The sequence below is a fragment of the Dermatophagoides pteronyssinus genome, unplaced genomic scaffold (assembly GCF_027571235.1).
Source record: "Dermatophagoides pteronyssinus isolate colony J.1.1.1.1 unplaced genomic scaffold, Derpt_VIB-CSIC_2022.12 sq0018, whole genome shotgun sequence".
Taxonomy (NCBI): Eukaryota; Metazoa; Arthropoda; class Arachnida; order Sarcoptiformes; family Pyroglyphidae; genus Dermatophagoides; species Dermatophagoides pteronyssinus.
The window spans coordinates 763,728-779,794 of NW_027461542.1; the positions used below are offsets into that span (position 1 = coordinate 763,728).

The 16,067-nt window shown below is 28.1% G+C and overlaps 2 protein-coding genes across 2 annotated transcripts in view; both read right to left on the reverse strand.

Moving 5' to 3' along the window:
- The window catches only part of LOC113796956 (sodium/potassium-transporting ATPase subunit alpha-B-like), a 77,177-nt gene extending 73,183 nt beyond the window's left edge, over positions 1-3,994 (reverse strand). The window contains exon 1 of the mRNA XM_075822566.1: positions 3,983-3,994. The gene's annotated coding sequence lies outside the window, so the exon portion shown is untranslated. The remainder of the gene's footprint in view (positions 1-3,982) is intronic.
- A 767-nt stretch (positions 3,995-4,761) lies between these two features.
- Positions 4,762-15,689, reverse strand: LOC113792182 (uncharacterized). Its single transcript, XM_027342086.2, has 9 exons — positions 14,554-15,689; positions 13,107-13,541; positions 12,916-13,033; positions 9,281-9,562; positions 8,227-8,415; positions 7,956-8,122; positions 6,999-7,212; positions 5,616-6,864; positions 4,762-5,507 (listed from the first exon to the last, which is right to left on the reverse strand). The coding sequence occupies exons 1-9, from the start codon at positions 15,091-15,093 to the stop codon at positions 5,255-5,257; spliced, it is 3,447 nt and encodes a 1,148-aa protein (XP_027197887.2). The 5' UTR covers positions 15,094-15,689; the 3' UTR covers positions 4,762-5,254.
- Positions 15,690-16,067: the final 378 nt, after the last annotated feature.

Below are 16,067 nucleotides of genomic sequence, written 5' to 3' on the forward strand. Positions count from 1 at the left end.
TTTTTCTTTTTGTTATCCATTCGAAATTTGATGATGATTTTTTTACCTGATGCCAAGCAAAAAAAAAAAAAAGTCAAAACCTTCGGGCAATGGTATTCATTCATTCATTCATTTTCACACAATAATGGTGGTGATTCACAATTTTTTTTTAGTAAATTTAAATAAATCTCTCTTTCTCTCTCTCTCAATATTGGTGGTAAGGATTATTTTACCAATTTTTTTTTGTCGTCAGGGTTCATTAGCTGAAAGATTATTTGGAAATTTTTCTTCGTCTTCTACTGTTTCCACATGGAAAAACATTTTTCCAAAAAAAAAGAATGTTCAATGTAGCTAATTATGGTCCGAATTGGAAAAATAGAAACATAAAGATTCCTGCTGATTGACACATATATCACCGATTTTTTTTCACAATTTCATTTTCGCTAAATGGCTATATTTTGTAACGTTTATGTTAACTTTTATGTTTAACATTTAACGTTTTTGGCTTGACCAAATTGGTTAACAAAAAAAAAATATGATTGAAAAACAAAATTCTACATTTTTGTTTTGGATCAATCATCAGCTGTCGTCGTCGTCGGCAATCAATAGAAGAAGAAATAAAATATCAAACTACTTTTTCTTTGATTCGAAGATTTTCCTATATGATAAATAAGTTTTATTTTTATTTTTTCACAGTTCCCAATGGATCGATTGATATTGGCAAAAAAAAAAGAGAGAGAGAGAGATTTCAATTTGATTGATTGATTAGTTATCGAATGAAGAAAAAAAAAACAAAAAATTTGGGACCCAAATCAATCAAATTTACCTGCACAGGTAGGCAGAAAGAGAAAGAGAGAATTAAAGAATCTCTCTCTCTTTTTCATTGAAGAATTTCAAAAAAGACCTACCACCAATATTACCTATTTAGCTATTCACAGGTAGTTAGTTAATTACGATAATCTTTGGCATTTTTCTTTTTTTTTCTTTCACAGGCATTGTATTTTTGAACATAATATTGTGTGTGTCTTCATGTCAATCAATGAAATGAAATGAAATGAAAATAAAAGAAAATATGGATCATCATCATCATTATGGATTTAAATAAAAAAATATGCCTCGAAGCTAATCAATCAGTCATTTTTTTTTGGCGAAAAGATTTATTTATTGTGTTTAAATGGCCCATTATATAATTATAATATGGTTCGTTTCATATGAGGAAAAATTTTGAATGTTTCATTCAATCAGATTTAAATATTTTTTTTTTCGTTGAAAAGATTTTTCAGTTTTTGAATGGAAAACCAAAAATCGATCATCATCATCTGTCATATTGAAATTCTTTCTTTCTTTCTTCAACAACAAACATAACTAATGGATCTATTTATCGGTTGATGAATCGAATGAAATTCATTTCTGGTTTCGTCGTTGTTTTAAACTTTTTTTTCGAAACTAAAACAAAATGAAATGAAATGGAATGCCATATTTCATCATTATGTATTTGATACAAACAAACAAACAAACAAAACTAAAAAAAAAGAAAGAAAGATTCATAAAAAAAATGAAATAATGTTTATGATTTTTAATCGATAAATACTACTCAAAAGAAAATTCCTTAATAGACATTGTTGATGATATGTGTATGATGTGAAAACAAATTTCTCACAAACAAACACCAAAAGAAAATCATCCGTCTAATTCTCCAATGTTTCTATAGTGATTTTCATTTTCAGTGTTTATCGGGTCAAATTCTTGTTGTTGTTTTTTTTCTCTTCTTCATTTAACATTGAAAGATAGAAAAATTCTTTTGCAAAAAAAAAGAGGTAATCTAAATGTTGCCCGGTGTGAGAAAAAAAGATGATGATGATGATGATGATGATGGAGATCATTATTATTATCATCATCATCATCATCATCATTCAATATTTAACTCTTTCGTTACAAATTTTTTGTTATCATCATTTATGATCAAAATGAAAAAGAAAAAGAAATTACCCATAATAATATTTGTTGACCGGTTTCGTATGACTTTTTTTTTCATATATTGAATGTTATCATTATAGCTAGCGAGATGTTTAATGTTTTTTTTTTTTTTGGCTTCAAGTTCAATCAAAAAGGAGAATGAGTGAAAGCAAACGAAGAAAAAAAAATCTCACGAATATCTTTCTCTCAATAATGTATCGGAGAAAATGTATAGAATAGATAGCGAGAATGAACATCAACAACAACAACGAAAACAACAAAAAACAAAACGACGCATCAACTTTCACATGAACATTCATTCAGTTGCTACCGGCTGTTTGTTTTTTGATTTTGCAGGTAGTTTTTTTTTCATATACAGAAAAAAATTGTCGGAATTTATCGTTTAGACTTTTTTTTTGCTATGGACGGTTCTTTCTTTCATTCATTCATTCATATCTGGCTGATTCAAATCATAATGTTTGATCAGATCAAGATGATGATAAGATTCATTATATAATAGCCAAAATCAAGAAAAATTGAATTCATTGATCAAAAAAAGAAATATCGTTGACAATCGGTCGCGTTATCATCATTATTTTGTTTATTTTGGCATTTCTGTTTTCTTTTTTGTAGGAAGTCAAAAGCAAAAATATTTGTCGCATTCAATGAAATGAATCCGGATACAAATTATTGGATATATTTTATTTCATTGTTGTTTATCATTTGCCCTTTGACCTTTTTTTGTTTGTTTGTTTGTTTGGAATTTACTTTTGTTTTGTAATATGTGCCAGTTAGCCAAACACAAAAACTAAACGTTGTTAAACATCCAGAAAAAAAAGAACATCCAATCGGAAAAAAATCCAAAAATCAAAAACAAAAGAAAAAGTAAAAAACGAAAACGAAAACGAAACGAAAGTAAACAAACTGTTTCTGTATTTTTGGTGTTTTTGTTGTTTTTTTTCGTTTTTGATAATGGCGCCCAACAAACAAAAATAAATTCTCGATTGTTTTCGTCATTTGTTTTTGGATTGTTCTGTTTTTCGTTTGTTCTGTTTGTTTGTTTGATATCCTCATCAATATCCTCTGAAAATCTCTGAAAAAATCTGAATTTATGTAACAAAACAGAGAACAAAAAAAAAATCGAACGTATTTATTACGTTTTGATTTTTCGACTAACTTTGCTTGCTTGTTTTTTTAGTTTGTTTACCATGCACACACACACACACACACACACACACACACACACACACACCAATTCCATTATTATCATCAAATTGATCATGATGATGAAATACACCAGCAAATATGTATTTTTTTTGTTGTTGGTTGGTTTAGGATGTCTGACTGCAAATAGAAAATATAAATGTAAATGGAAATAGAAAGAAAAAAAAATAATATCAATGTTGATGATAAATAGACTCCAAGGACTACATTTAGTTTAATGTGTTTAATGTATTGAAAATAACAAAATTTATAAATTTAGATTTTTTTTAATATTTATTTATAGCCATAAATTCTTTGCCAATGTTTGATCGAATATAAACGAATTGGCTACCGTATTTTTTTTCTTTCTTCATTATAATTGACTGAAACAAACAAACAAACAGAACAGAACAAAAAAAACTAATAATCATTTTTGGTTAATTATTTTATTTTATTTTACAATTTCAAAACAATTTCCTATGGAAAGGATTAATGTGATTTTTTTTTTTTTTTTTTTTTGGTTCATCATTATTTTATAACCTAGAACTTTGACTTTGACCAAATAAAAGAAAAAAATCCAAAACTTGAAAACCAAATCAAATAAGGCAAAATTGTTGTTTGGAAAATGTCTTGAATGAAACACTTGTTGCTGTTACTGTATTTTTTTCTTCTTTTAAAACAAATGTTCATTTTGGGTAATAAAAGCTTCACATTTTATTGAAAGAAAACAAAGATTGATTCATGAATTTATTTTCCAATGAAACGAAACGAAATTCCTCAATCAAAAAGATTGAGTGAACAGGAAAAAAAACTTTCGATCATTTTCGGTTGATTTTTTTTCTCCTTCTTCTTTTCTCAAAAATCGATAATGTGTTCGGTGTGTGTGTGTGTGTTAATCAATGGGCGATAATTATGTGATTTGCCTTGTGCCACACATTCATTCATTCATTTGTTCACTGTGTGTTTTGATTCTAATGACCAACGAGCCATGAACTTTTTTTTCTTCTTTTTCTTGTTTTTCAGTTAACACTGAACAACACACACATTTAACAAGCTTCTTAAAATTCTTGCATTTTTTTTGCTGTGAAAAAAAAATTTCTCCAATTTCTTTTTTTTTACTTCAAAAAAAGTCTATTTGATTTTAATAGCCTCTCGATACGCGAAAATGAACGAACGAAAGACTTTATGGCTTTTTGGCATGTTAAATTCTTTCATTGAATGATGATGATCATTCTCAAATGATTAAATCAAATGACGAAGACGACTAGTCCATTAGAGAATGAACCGAATTCGTTTGAATTTTTTTTTACAATCATCACCAACCACCATCATTAGAGATTGTCAATGTTTGGTTTGGTTAAGAGAAAAAAAAATCGATTATCTTGGAACATTAATAATAATCATCAGTTTTCCCATATAGACTTTCAACAACAACAAAAAAAATCATTATCGTTGTTGTTGCTTTTTTCATTATCACCACCACCCACCAACAGAATATCATGATGATGAAACCGGTGTGACAATTGATTGATGGTAAATGTCACACAATTGACATTTGAGACAAAATAAAGACTTTTTTTAATACTTTAAAAATTTTTTTATTTACAAATATTTCTTTCAACAGAAAATTTCAAATGTTTTTTGTTTGTTTGTTGGCTGAGAGCAAACGATGATGATGATCAGGATGATTCCAAAAAAAATGTTTTATGCGGCAAAAATACTGAAAGAGAGGATGTGTTTTCGGTCTTTTTTTTCTTGAAAATAATACTCATTAAAATTTTTTGCTCTCAAATTAGATTTAAATTAAAGAAAAAAATAATAATAATTAACACAATAATTATATAATACAAGAATAATAATAATTGAAAAAGAATTATGTACAACAATAATTGAAAAAAACACAGAAAAATTATTTGACAACAAATTCAAAGATGATAAAATAATTGAATGGATTGAAAATCAATGATGATGATGATGATGACAAGTTTTTTTATACTGTCCTCAATTAAATGGATGATAAGCTCGTCTGTGGTGATTTAAATTGTTAAAACAATGGACAGTTTCAATGATTTTCGATGATTAATTGAAATCAATTTTTCCCGGGTTAAATAAAAATCTAAACTTCTGTCGCATGAAGTTTATTATTGATTTTTTGCTCTTTTTGTTGTTGATGATGATGATCACCATTCATATTGTTGTTATTGGTATAGATTGGTTGTGTATAAATATCATTATCATTATTATCTATCACATTATAAACAGATTTTGATCGGCCATAATGATTATGATTTATCATCGATGATGGTATTGTTGTTGTTAGAATATTATCATCCGATGAATTATAATTATTGGCTACAATAAGAAAATCACTGTTAAAAATATATGAAAAAAATACGATTACAAATTAACAAATTATTAATCAATAAATCAGGTTTAATTTGACAAAAATTGAATCAACACATTGATTTTAAACATACCTTTTATATAGATCAAGATTAGATTGTTTTTTCATCGAATATTGATCCAAATATAATTGTTGTTGTTGATCAACAGTAGTAAGATTATTTGCTAATAAATTGCATTTTGATTTATATTGTTTTAACGGTTGTTGATGTTGATGTTGATGAATTTGTTCATATGTATGCATATATGGATCATCAATAGTGGTAGATATTTTCTGTTCACTAATATTGTTGTTGTTGTTATTGTTGATCATTATCATTTTATCTTTCATTGTATTATTATTATTTAGATTCATTGCTCGAAAACCATTATGTAATGTAGCACATTTATTATGTTGTTGATAGAATTGATGATGATGATGATGATCATTACCACCGGTGATTACATATTCATTTGTAACTTTATGACATTTATTCAATTGATGTATTGATGCTGGACGATTTAAACTGTTAACAATAATATTTGCATTCGGTGTTTGACGATTTAGATCCAAATATTTATTATTATTATTATTATTCATACTATTCATAATAGCATTATGTTCATTTTGTCGACGTGCATCAGCTTCATCACGACGACGTTTCATTTTCAATGCATAATTACGTAATCGTTTAAATATAATAATTCCAATAATTATAAATATAATGGCCAACAATAAGATTAATGATGAATAAATAATTGTAATCATTGAAATTTGATTCGTTGATGATGATAATTTGATTAAATTATTATTATTGTTATCATTTTTATCACTATTTTCCGCCCAAAATGGTAATGATAAATTGGCTAGCAAAAAATTTGTTGCTGTTGTTGTAGGTGTAGTTGTTGAATTGAAAAATTCACAACGATTACCATGATAATTTGGACGACATTGACATTCAAAACTATTGATACGATCATGACATATACCACCATTAAAACATGGTGATCCTGCACAATCATCAATATTGTTGGAACAATCTTTACCGGTAAATCCGGATGGACATATACAAAGATAATCATTATTACGATCAACACAAGTAGCACCATTTTGGCAAGGTTTCATCATTGAACATTCATCAATATTCACTTCACAAAGTTCACCAACAAAACCTGGTGGACAACGACAACGAAATGCATTGATTTCATCTAAACAACTACCACTATTTAAACATGGATTTGATTCACAATCATTAATATTGATTTCACAATGATCACCAGTAAAACCGGCATGACATTTACAACTATATGTTTCATCAGTTGTATTCATCGAACATGATCCACCTGTTGATCCATATCAAAAAAAAAAAAAAAATAAGAAAGAAAACAACACGCAAAAAATTATAATTAAATTCAAAATTAATATCAAGAAATGAATGAATAAAACAAAAAATTTTAAGAAAAAACAAAAAACCTACCATGACAAGGATTTGGTGAACATCCTTTTTGCCGAATTTGACATCGTGATCCAGAATAACCAAGCTTACAGGCACATAAATAACCGATTGGTCTATCAATACAGATACCATCATTTTCACATGAATCTTCTGAACAAACACTTAATGATTGTTCACAATGACGACCACCAAAACCAATTGAACATTCACAAGTATAATTTGTAATGGCATTATTCTGTGATTGAGAAATGAAAAAACAAAAAGACATTATTTATCGGAAATCCGTAAAAATATTGATTTTTTTTGCAGAATCAAATTCAATCAATTAACAAAGCAGTTATCATTGGCAAAATATCATCAGATAAAGCAAATCGATTATCGATTGTCAGACAATGACTTTCACTATTTTTCTTTTCTCATTATCGATAAAAAAACAAAAAACAGACCAGGATCCTATTATTATTATTATTATTATTATTATTATTATTACTATTATTATTCGATAACTTATCTTAATTATTTTTACGTAATTATTATCATTATCAAAATGGAAAAAAAAACTTCGACCATTCTCATCATGATTATTTTTTTCCCTGGAAAAAATAAATTTTTTTTTTAGTTTTAAAAAAAAGGTGTTTGGTTCTTTATCACTATCTATCTTTAGGTAACTAACTTATTTTTTAGAAAAAAAAAGAAAAAACTAACGAAAACCATCTGTGATCATGGAGAAAAAAGTCTATGTATTGTATGGTGTCTGAGATAGGGAAAAAAATAAAAATCTGTTAACGAGTAACATATGGAGAAAAACAACAACGAAAAAAATACGTTGCATTTGTATTGCTTGCATCTTGGAATTATTATTATCATTATTTGCCCAAATATTATATGGACCATATGGACCATATTAAGAAATGAAAATAGGTAATAAAAACAAAAAATACATGATAATATTCTTGTTTATTTGTTTGATTTGCTTACCTTACATGTACCACCATTTTTACATGGTGAATGTTCACAGCTATCCAATTCTTTTTCACAATATTTGCCCATATATCCGGGTGGACATTGGCATGTAAATGATTCACCAGTATTTGTACAAAGTCCACCATTTTTACATGGTTGATTATTTGTACAATAGTTTAGATCTAGAATGTTGATAGTGACAAAACATATGTAAAAAAATGAAATAATTAAGAATTTGGATTGATAGGAAAAAAAGGATTATTATATAAAAACGACGGAAACATACCTTTATCGCAAAATAGACCACCCCAACCTTCTTTACAAATACATTCTAATGGTGCAATACAATAACCATGTTTACAATTTGGATATTGTTGACATTGTTGACAATCATCACCAGTCCAACCTAAACGACATTTACATTTACCTGGTTGCATACAAGAACCATTTGTTTCATTACATGATCGACATATTGCTATTTTTTTAAAAAATTTGGATTGATTGGATAAAAAAACAAAACAAAACAAAAAATTAAAATCGATTAAAAATTATGCTTATTCATCATCATAAGATGATTATCTCAGAAAAGAAATGAAAAAAAACTATCATCTTTTCAGTAAAGAATTCAAAAGAAGCAAAAGAAAAAAAGTAATTTGTTCCACTTGATGAACAATTAAACCACCATCATCAATGACTGAGAAAAAAAACCTGATCATCCTAAAGATGATGATAATGATGGCTATGAACTTTGTCCTATGAAGAAGAAGAAATTAATTTCATTCCATTCTTTAAACTAATTGGTTTTTCTAACTAAATCTCAGTCTATCTCTCTCTTTTTAAATCTTTTTTTTCGTGAAAATGAATGACGGGAAAAGAAAAAAAAAGATTGTCAAAGAAGAAAACTAAAGAATTTAGTTTTGTTAGTTTTGAAATTGGCCTGAATGTTTAAAAAAACAGGCCAAAACGAATAAATAAATATCGGCTATCAACATAACGACGACCACGACAACGATCACCACCATCATCATCAACACGGGATATCCGGTTGTCATCTGAGTTGTTTGTTACATAAGGCAATATATTGAATATCGAATGCACTCAATATACAAAAAAAAAGACTCTCAAGGAATGTATGTTTACAAGCGATAATAAGTGATTTTGAACATAAACAGAAAAATTCATCAATATGAAAATCATACATGCATCCTTAGATCAATATTTACAACAACAACAAAAAATTGTTGTTGGCCTCATTTTCATATGAAATTCTCTAATAAAAATCTTTATCTTGAAGAATCCAGAAAAAACAAAATATTTTTTTTCAAAAAACAAAAACTTACGTTTATTACAATATTCATCAGTCCAACCTTGATGACAAATTTTTTCACCATTCGAACCACAATTATAATGACCAAAATCATCATTACGTGGTGTACATTTGATTGTACAAAAATTTCCATAATAATTATCATTACATTGTATACGATATGAATATTGTAATAATGTATGATTAATACGTGTTTCATGATAAGTCCATTCATTATTGGCTGCCAATTTATTACGCCGTGATTCAAATGATCTAATTATTAGATTTGGTGTTGTCGATGAATGATAATGATGATCTATATTTATAAATAGAACAAAAAATCATTGATTAGAAATTGTGATTATCAATTCAATTTGTGCGTGTGAGTTTGGAGCTTTGTTGTTTTCCAATTTGTTTCCGATCTATAACAATAACAATAACAACATCCGATTCGGAATCGTAATTTAAAGAAAGGAAAAACAAATTTAAATTCATCAAAAACCTAGTCCAAATCTTATGATGATTACGAAATTACTTTATATAGTAAAAGTTAAATATACCTATGATGATGATGATGAAGAATTCATTCAATGAAATAAATAATGTGAACAAGAACCTATTGATTAACTCTTAGGTAAAAAAAAAATTCATTCATTCATTCAAATGGCAAACATGACAACGACGACATTGGCCAACCATTATCAATGGCGACAATCTTTCCTTTAACAACAATAACAACAACGAAAAAAAGGTCATAGGTGATATTATTGTTCTTCTTCTCTCTCCTCGATTGTTATATAAGTAGAAAATATACTACCGTCTTTAAGGAATATATTTTTATTCTTCTTTCATCATCATCATCATCATCATCATCTTTATTTATTTTTTTTGTCAATCGAGGAACTACGCTTGACCGGCATTTCGTTTCTCTTTTTCTTACTTTCACATTCACTTATTTCTCTATATATGTGGACAATTTTCAATCATTGATCAACATAGTAATTATTAAGTATGATGATGATTATTATTACAAGTCTGAAACGAAACCAGAAAGAATTCTTCAAGAAACCAGATTATTCAGTGACAAAATAAAATTGGCCATATACAAACACATACACACAGGTGCCACTGACTTACACATTGAATTCAATGAATGAAAATTGAATGATGCACGCGAACAATTTTCATCTTTATAAGAGAAAAAAAATGAAATTTTTTAATGATAATTTTGAAAAGAATGAAAAAAAATTGAAAGTGATGTTCATTCATTCAATGATTATAATTTCACTTGTCATTTTTGTTTTCAATTTGACAAAAAACTTCTTTAAAATCTCATTATTCCAGCAATGATGATTTTTTTCCTGAAGAAAAAAAAATTATCAACGGAAACGATTCAAACACAGTCTACACTAGATCTAGTTTTCTTATCATTTTTGGTTTTCGATTCGCGTTCAGGAAATAAGTGTGAACGAAAAGGAAAAAAGGAGTGCAGCTTACTTACTTAAATAAAACTACACTAAATAAGCAAGAAAGTAACTCGATCCTGTGTGTGTGTGTAAATCATATTGACCGTCAAATTTTGGATTTTCAATAAAGAAAAAGAGAGTGTACGATACTTTTACAAATACAATTGTATGAGAGATGTGCATTTTGGTAATTTCAAGATTTTCTCACGGTCCAAAGTTTCACAATATATAGTAGTAGACAATTATAGTATTGTGATGGTTTCTTTTATACGAATACAACACGCACAGCACACTATAGTTGTCACCCAAAGAAAGATTGTTGTCGTTGTTCTTCCCTTTTTCATATTTATGGAACAAGTTTTTTTTGTTTTAATTTTTTTGCTTGGTTCTAAGATTGTTTCTAAGAGCAAAGAATAATAAAATCCTTGAAAACCAAAGCTAAGATGATCGAATAATCATCATTGCTTGGTAGACCCGGGAAATTGAATCGGGTTCACAATCAAGCAAACCAAGTAAAAAACAACAACAACAACAAGGTCTTTGAACGTAAATTAAATGAACGAAATGTCTTGGCAACAGTCAGGAAAAAAACAACTGTTGCCCATTTCTTCATCATCATCATCTTATGTTTGTTGTTCATGGGTAAAAATTATTATGATTTTTTATTTTATTGAGAAAAACTGAAACCCAGTCAATAAGTAAAGTAAGTAAAACTTGCCAGATGGCAATGGGCCCATAGACCATATAAAAGTAGAGTAAAGCAATGAAAATAAAAAAATCAACAGCTGGTCATCAGAATAGAATCAATCACACACACACACACACAAGATAGGTATTAAAGAAACTTATAAAACAGTTGATCAGCAGCAGTAACAGCCGCTAAGAAAAAAAAATTAGATCCATGATCATCATCATCATATGTCGAAGGCGATTTAAGGTTATGAAACATTTATACCAAACCCAAAACCCGAATTTACAAAAAACCTGGCTTATCCTATTGAACAGGATGGTTGGTACCTTTTTTTCACTCAAGACATCCTATGTATTCCTTTCTCTCTCTTTCCAAAAATCTTGGATGGTGAAAAAAAATTGGACCAGAAAAAGGAAATCCATCTGTATTCATATATTAGTACCATATGTGTGTGTGCTCAAGTCTTTTTTTCTAATAATTTCTTTCAAGTTTTCATTTTATTGTCATCAAAAACTACTTTTTCTCATGAAAACTAGGACCAGGTTTTTTTCAGTTTCTATGTATTGGACCTTGTTGTTGTTGGTTACTGTGAGAATCAAATAATCAACCAAACAACAAATGAAAAACACCTGCTCAACATCATCATCATCATCTATTGACTATTTTGAACATACATCGATCTGATAGGATGGGATAGGTTGTTCTAGTTGTTGTGTGTTTGTCAAATATTGAATGAAAGAAAAGGAAATGAAACGTAACAAACAAAACAAAACAAAAAAATTGGTCCCAGCCATAGACTTAAAGCTTGTTAGTCAGTGGTTTTTTTTCGAAATTGATTTGAACAGGTTGACAACCTTTTATTGAATATGTTTTTTTGTTTTGTTTCATTGAATCATATTAACCATTTCATCTTATTTCAATTTTTTTTTCTTTGAGATTTCAACCTGCTTTTGAGAAAGCAAAAAAAAACTTTAAACAAACTAGACACATATGGTGGTGACAATAGCAACACACAAGATAAGGTGAATTTCTTTTCTTTTTTTATATATTTTAAAAAACTAGAAACGGCTGGTCATGTAAAGAACATAGGAAAACAACATAGGTGAAAGGTAAGATGATGATTGGCCTTAGGGCAGTTTCCCACACACACACAACCAACAACAACAAACTAGCCATAGATGATGGTGATGATGATTAATAAAAAACAAAAGGTGAAAGAAACAAATGGTATAACCTTGATAAAGATATAGGCTAAAAGATTTTGGTAAAATCAATCGATCGATCAATTGATTGAAATCTAGCTTTTGGATAACAGAGAAAAGATGTCTTCTTCATCTTTTTTTGGTCGTTTCTCAAGAAAAAAAAGAGCAGCTGAAACAAAAAAACAAGATCATCATCATCAGCTGGTCATCATTGTAGGTTTTGGATATTTAAATCTGGTGTATGTTTGTGTGTGTGTGACATGAAAATTATAATTCAAATTTAAAGAATATTTACGAAAAAAAAACTTACGTTGATCGGCAGCTGCTGATGATGGTGGTGGTGATTGTTTTTCATCAATCAACAAATGATGATGATGATGATTTTGGCTAACATTATTCCATACTTCAACTATCAATGAAAATGTACCCTTTAAAGAAAATTAATTAGAAAAATTGGATTAAAATTTTTGTTTATTATTTTATAATTTTTGAATTACTTACAGGCCATGTAAAATTGAATGGAAATTGTATGGTATAATTATAATATGAATTAAGATGTTGAAAATTATTATTATTATTATTATTATGATGATGATGATGAGAATAATGTTGATGATGACTATCACTTGTTATTGATGATGATGATATTGGTGAAAGAACTGGTGTAGTTTTTTCTCCATAAACACAATCAGAATTTGTGTCAATTTTTGCTTGATAATTTTTAAAACAAAAACGAAAAAATGTTTGACATTTTTGTTCACAAATTGTTGTTGTTGTTGTTGATTTATTATTATGGTCAACAACACCATTATTATTATTATTATTAGTATTAAGTCCAGCCGAATGAACATCAGAACAACAACGACCGGATGCATCACGATTATATTCATTGACAAATCTGTCAAGTCGTAATTGAAAAATTCCTAAACAAGATACCTGTATATTGTGTAAAAATGAATGAATGTTAGTCAACACCATTGGTAAATAACAAGTGTGATTGATTTTTTTTGTTTTGTTTTGGATGTTTATTTGGTGGATATGGTGAAAATTTGTGAAAATAAAATAGAAATAATAATAAAAAATTATTAGCAAACATGACCAAAGCAAAAAAAAACAAGCAAAAAAATCAATCATCGATTCCGTGGGTGTTTCGTTTTTTTTTCAAAAAAAATTTTCATGATTAAGTGTGAATAATTTACTGTGTGGAAATGTGGAAATTGTTTTGTTTGTTAATGATAATCATTGATGATCAATCAACCAGAAAAACGTGAAAAAAAACTCATCCGGTCATCAACTAATTGATTTGTTGTATTTGTATTTGTTGTTGAATTATTTACTTCCGATCAATTTACCAATCGATTATTTCATCATCCAGGTAAAAAAAATGGTAAAAAGGAATCTCTACTTATCTTGCATTTTTTTCATTAATTTCAGATAATTTTAAATGAATGATTTTTTTTGGGAAAAAAACTCTTTACTCTCTTTTTTAAAAATTGCTTCTGATTCACACAGCAATAAGATGTTAATCTTCAACAAATTTTTGTCGTCAATATAGATTCCTTGTTGTTTTTGCCATAAATTCATTTCTTCTTTTTTTTTAATTTCAGTGGTGGTCATCGTCATCATTCGTCACATACATTCATTCATTCATTCCGGCATCTTTTTATGTATATTTTTTTTTCTCGTTCTTCTTGTTATTATTATTGGTTTCCCACGATCGTTAAAAAGAAAAATGTTAAATTTTGTGAGTATTTTTTCAAGATTAACTAAAGGAATGATAAGTTTATATCGCTATGTGTGTGTGTTTGTTTGTTTGTTTGGTCACTCATTCACTCTCTTATCACACTTGGACAAATTCTTTGAACACAAAGAATTCCAAGGTTAAACAAGTGACGGAAATCAATTGATGATTGATTTTTTTGTTACTTTTAAAAAAATTTCAACTTACATTAGATATAAAGGCAATTTGATATATTAATAAAATAATGATCAATATTAAATGATTTATATTCATTAGATGATGATAATTATAATGATGTTGATGTTGATGATGATGATGATTAGATTTATTAATTATTAATCGTGATGATTTTGGCCTTTTTGTTACCATTTTATTCATCACAATATTATTATCATTAATCGTTCTACTGGATAATAATAATTTTAAACAATTCATTATTGTTGTTCTTTTTGGTAGTGGTGAGGATTTTTGTTGATGATGATCAACATCATTGATCGATGATGATAATGATGATGATGAAGATCTATGATGATGATGTATTGAAGATGGTGATCGATGTTTTTGTTGATAATCATTATCCATAATGATCAGCATTTGACCATCATCATCATGTAAACAATTATCGAATAATGGATTATCATCCATTCTTATTTCCATCAGATCAATCGGTTTTTTTTTGTCCGAAAAAAACAATTTTAGGAATGTGATCAAAGATAATGGTGATGGTAATGATGAAAAATACACCATACACACACAAACACACTTTCAACGTGGAAAACGAATCACTTTTTTTCTGTTTGATTTGTTAAGATTTTCATTTATAAAATCAAAAGAATTTGATGGTTGTCAATGATGATGGTGTGGTTGTGTGGATAACAAAAAAAAACAATCAAAACATAGAGACATGCACTAAATACACACAATTATCAGCAATAACAACAACAACAAAAACCACTGATAATAATCGATGATGATGATGATGTTGTCATTGACAATATTTTTGATGATAAATTAACCATCGATTGCGATCATTTTATTAATCGTCGGTGGATTAGGTCGAATGATAATCAATCAATGACGGCGATCGATCAATATTTAATCGAAAATTATGGACCAATTGTTGTTATCGTTGAAATTGAAATCGGGTGATGACACAAACATTTGAAACACATATATTATTGATTAAAAACACAAAGAATACAGACAAACAAAACAAAAAACAAACGATAAGGTCTTATACGGATGAACAATGTCCAAACACTGATTTTTTTTTGTTTTGATGTTGTTGAATAGGAATTATCATCATCATCGTCGATCGACTAACAAAACACAAATGCCAGTAGCTGTTGCATTTTCTCTATTCTCTCTCTCTCACTCTTCTTGTTTCTTTTCTAATTTTTTTTTCGTCTGAATTTCCTACCTTTTACAAATGCTACTACTACATTCATATTCTGTTTGATGGATCTTCTATAATTTTTTGCTTCTACTTTTTTTTTGATTACAATTCGAATGTACAATGTGTGCATGTTCAGGTAAGGGGCTGGTCTTATTCGAGGTGACGACGGAACCTAACAAAAAAACACCTGAAAACACAATACCAGATAAAGGGGATGTACATTTTTTGTTTTGTTTTAAAATTTTAAAATTTAAAAAATTCATAGAATTAAGAATAACATCTTTGAATAGAATTTCTGGAACGTAAAAATAAATAAATTTTTTGA

Excerpts from the sequence above, each read along its gene's own strand:
- LOC113792182 (XM_027342086.2), bottom strand. The coding sequence starts at position 15,093 with ATGGTGTATTTTTCATCATTACCATCACCATTATCTTTGATCACATTC. Across the intron at positions 9,563-12,915 it reads ATCAGCAGCTGCCGATCAAC|ATCATCATTATCATTCATCG; the intron begins GTAAGTTTTTTT and ends TTATAAATATAG. Across the intron at positions 8,123-8,226 it reads TGGTCTATTTTGCGATAAAG|ATCTAAACTATTGTACAAAT; the intron begins GTATGTTTCCGT and ends TCAACATTCTAG.